Source organism: Hibiscus syriacus, unplaced genomic scaffold, assembly GCF_006381635.1.
Source record: "Hibiscus syriacus cultivar Baekdansim isolate YM2019G1 unplaced genomic scaffold, ASM638163v2 tig00111837_pilon, whole genome shotgun sequence".
NCBI classification, from domain to species: domain Eukaryota; kingdom Viridiplantae; phylum Streptophyta; class Magnoliopsida; order Malvales; family Malvaceae; genus Hibiscus; species Hibiscus syriacus.
In genome coordinates this window covers 11,426,598-11,430,219 of record NW_024063194.1, presented here as the reverse complement: position 1 = coordinate 11,430,219, position 3,622 = coordinate 11,426,598, and the positions used below count along the sequence as shown (strand labels likewise).

At 33.5% G+C, this 3,622-nt stretch overlaps 1 protein-coding gene across 1 annotated transcript; it reads right to left on the bottom strand.

The window, feature by feature from the left end:
* Positions 1 to 305: 305 nt before the first annotated feature.
* Positions 306 to 2,285, bottom strand: LOC120171862 (F-box protein At5g49610-like). The gene is made up of 2 exons (XM_039179491.1): positions 2,187 to 2,285; positions 306 to 1,443 (listed from the first exon to the last, which is right to left on the bottom strand). The coding sequence occupies exon 2, from the start codon at positions 1,425 to 1,427 to the stop codon at positions 324 to 326; it is 1,104 nt and encodes a 367-aa protein (XP_039035422.1). The 5' UTR covers positions 1,428 to 1,443; positions 2,187 to 2,285; the 3' UTR covers positions 306 to 323.
* Positions 2,286 to 3,622: the final 1,337 nt, after the last annotated feature.

Here is a 3,622-nt window from a genome sequence, read left to right as displayed (position 1 = left end):
TTGACGCAACAAAAAAATACGGACAAAATGACTAGTGTGGGAATAACACAAAATCACCTAAAAAAATTAACATGATTCAATCTTAAATTATTGATTTATTTAGTATTAGAATTAAATTAACGCAATATATAAATGTTGATAACAAAACATGTTATTATCCCAATAAAAAAAATCACATCATTACTATTTAACAGGTGGTTACCTGATTGATCATTTTTTTCGACATCTCATTAGTAACTAAAATAGAAACATGGTCATAGTTCAGTGACTAAAAAGTAGTTTACCCAATAATTAAAAGATGAAAAAATTTCATTGTGTTCTTCTCATCCCACAGTCTGGAGGTCAACAAGGCTATTCACATAACCCACAATTCCTGCCTTTATATCAATATCAACTTGACCCAAATTTTCAGAGGCCTTTTTCTTCATGTCATAACAGTAAAACATGTTCCCATCTCTAAACAACACCACATCTCCGCCGATAAACTCTACTCCACCATGGCCATAAAAATACCAAGACGAAGAAAATGCAGCTGGTGAAACATCAAGATGAATTCTCGGTAGTTCTTTCCACAGCTCGGCAGCGCTGTGCATTTGCATGGTATTTGAGTGAACATCAGATAACATTCTCACGACTAAGTTTTGACTTCGACCGTGTACATGAGCCATACAAAGCTTCCCGTTCTTTGTTCCTAAGGACCCAACTGTCTTATAGAGGAGCTGACACCGTTCTGAACTGAGATCAAATGCTATAATTTCAAGACTCGTCTGCCAATAGGCAGTACCATTCACATGAATACCTGACTTTGGCAGGAGCTTCCTATTAGAAAAGTAAATCTCACCAGAAATTCTCCATGATCTTGTTCCAGACGAATATATCTCAAACTCGAATCCATCCAGTTCGGAAGGAAAGGCACAAATCAGCTTGTAATCAGCAGTGAAGTTCAGTAATGATGGTTCAAATGCAAGCACTACAGCAGGGTCAGGCCCGTGATCAGCCTCCGGTTTCGGAAGTTTCTCCCAGTGCTTGGTAACCGGATTGCAGATATAGTAAGCCTTGTAATCAGTACACCCCTGACAACAAAGCAGCCCATTAGAAGAGCACCTAATTTCGACAGGTTCGGGTAGAAACTCTAAACTTGGATCTGGAACACCATAAGCCATGGGGTCAAGAGACATGAACGATGGCACGCCTGCTTGTGTTTGGTAAAAGAAGCCCGAGATAGAACGGAACGAATTTGACTGATTGTGGGCAAAGAAAGGAGTTGATATTAGAAGCTTCCAATCCCGGCAGACTCCAGAGCACCGAAAAAGCGATTTAGCAGGAAGGTAAGGAAGTGCATTTTCCCTTATTATGTCTTTCAGATCCATGTAGATATTGTTGTTTTTATTCCCATATAAGTTTGTCAGCTTCTTTCCTCGATCCATTTTCTCACAATGCAGCCTAATTCTCAACACATGGAACCATAAATTATTAAATATATCATTATCAAAGGAAGGGAATAAAACAAATAATTACCCCACCGACATAAATGGAGAAAACCTGAAACGAAGTTGTTAAGATCGAAACTATAAGTTCATAAATGCTTCAAAGATTATTCGCAGTTCAAGGGTAACTCGAGGTGGCTCGCCAACAATATTTATCTTGAGAAATCAAGTCAAGAGGGCTCAGGATCATTAAAGTTTTCTTTTGAGACAAATTGTTCCTGCTAATATACCCTTTTCTTTCTTACATATCAAAATTAGGGAAGAAATCCTAAAATTTCAAAAATCTAAAATTAAAAAAAAACGAACTTAATATAACAATTCGCAGAGCTCCAAAACACCAGAGTATTCCATAATTAGATGTATAAAAATTGAATTATTCAAATTTATAGATTAAAAAGACAAAGGGTTTGATTGAGAAGGGTTTTCTTTTATTTACCCTATCTTTTTCCAGCAACTAACACATTGTAACCATATAAAAAGCTAATAAAAATCTAAATCTAAGAATCAAACTAAGCACAGGGATGCTAAGATGAAACTAAAACTAGCAAACAAACGAACTTAAAGAGATAAAAGCAACAATATTATAAAGCTTTGACATTTAAAAGCAGAAAGACTGGTTATCAAACTGAACGAGATAAGACGGCGATTAAAGGACAAAAAAAAAGCGCAATTATAAATGTAGAGACTGAGAAGCGATACCTCTTTCTTTCTATTTTTCCCTTTTGAAGTCGTTGATTGAAGAACGACTTTTCGATGAAGACTTGGAGAGAAGGTTTTTTTTTTTTTTTTTTTTTTACGTTTGGCCCCTTTTTTTCGAATAATTTATACAACTAACGACCTAGCTTGACTTAAAGTCTTCAGGTCTACGGAATCGTTTGGACATAAGAGTTAGGCACGGGCACAGGCACAGGCACGAGAAGGGGCACGGGACCAAATTCAATGGGTTTCAATCTTATTGGATTTTATTAAGTCTGATTTTTCTAAAATCATATTGATGTTTGGTTTGGATAAGTTTTTCTAATGATGTGTTCATGTTGAATTATGTTTGAGTTTATGATAAAAAATATTCGACATGATCAGAAAAATAGTATAATTTTACATTATATATTTAAGGATAATTATAATAATATCTCTCTGTGTATTATTTTTTTCAATTTGATCTCTATTTTCATTGAATAAAAGTAATTTTATAAATATATTTATATCGAGTCGTGTTCTGATTTTATCTCAATAAGATGGGTCGAGTTCAAGTAAGGTGAAGTCACCCTAAACTCAGGTTGAATTTAGGTGGAGAGTGTATATTTTTTGGATTTGATTGGATTGACGGAAAATTAGACCCAACTCGATTTATGCCTATTCCTGATAACAGCTGTGTTGTATTTTGATTCAAATTATAATTGGTAATTAAGTTGGATTTATTATAATTCTAGTGGTTAAAGGTTACTTGACAATTAAGTTTATTTAATAAAAGTAAATATTTATTTTAGGCAAGAATTCTTATTGAATAAGAATTCTTGGTGATTACGTATTTGACTATATAAATAGAGATTATGTCTTAGTCTTTAGGGATACATAAGAGAATTATTATGGGGGTGTTATCATTTTGGAACCTCGGTAACTTATGGGGGTTTATGTTATAAAGATAGTTTTGTAGGGATGTTGAAAGAGTGTTTTGAGATATATCGGTTTCGATATGTATATCGAGTTTTAGTATACATGTGATATCATGTATTTGTACTTTTTGTGTTCTCTATGTTAAAACGGAATCATAATAAATATGAAAATGACCAGGATATAATCATGTCAAATCATCAAGAATAAAAATACTATATGAGGAAGCGTACCTGAATTAATTGATAGGTTGAAATCCTTGAATCTTTCTTTGGTTGTGATCTTCCATGAAGATAGAGTTCCCTTAAGTATAAACTCTCTGACGAAGATAAGTGTAAAAACGAGAATTTTTATTTCTTGGGACCATAACCCCTTTATATAGTTGATTTAAGAATCAATTATTGTATGTACTTATAACTTTGTCCCTCATCGGATTATAAATATAACTTTAATAGTATCTACATTTTTATTTTCATGACTTTATAAACATGTGCTCATAATTTATAATACGTTATGACTTCTAA

Bases quoted from the DNA above. Each gene is read 5' to 3' on its own strand.
- LOC120171862 (XM_039179491.1), bottom strand. From the start codon at position 1,427: ATGGATCGAGGAAAGAAGCTGACAAACTTATATGGGAATAAAAACAAC.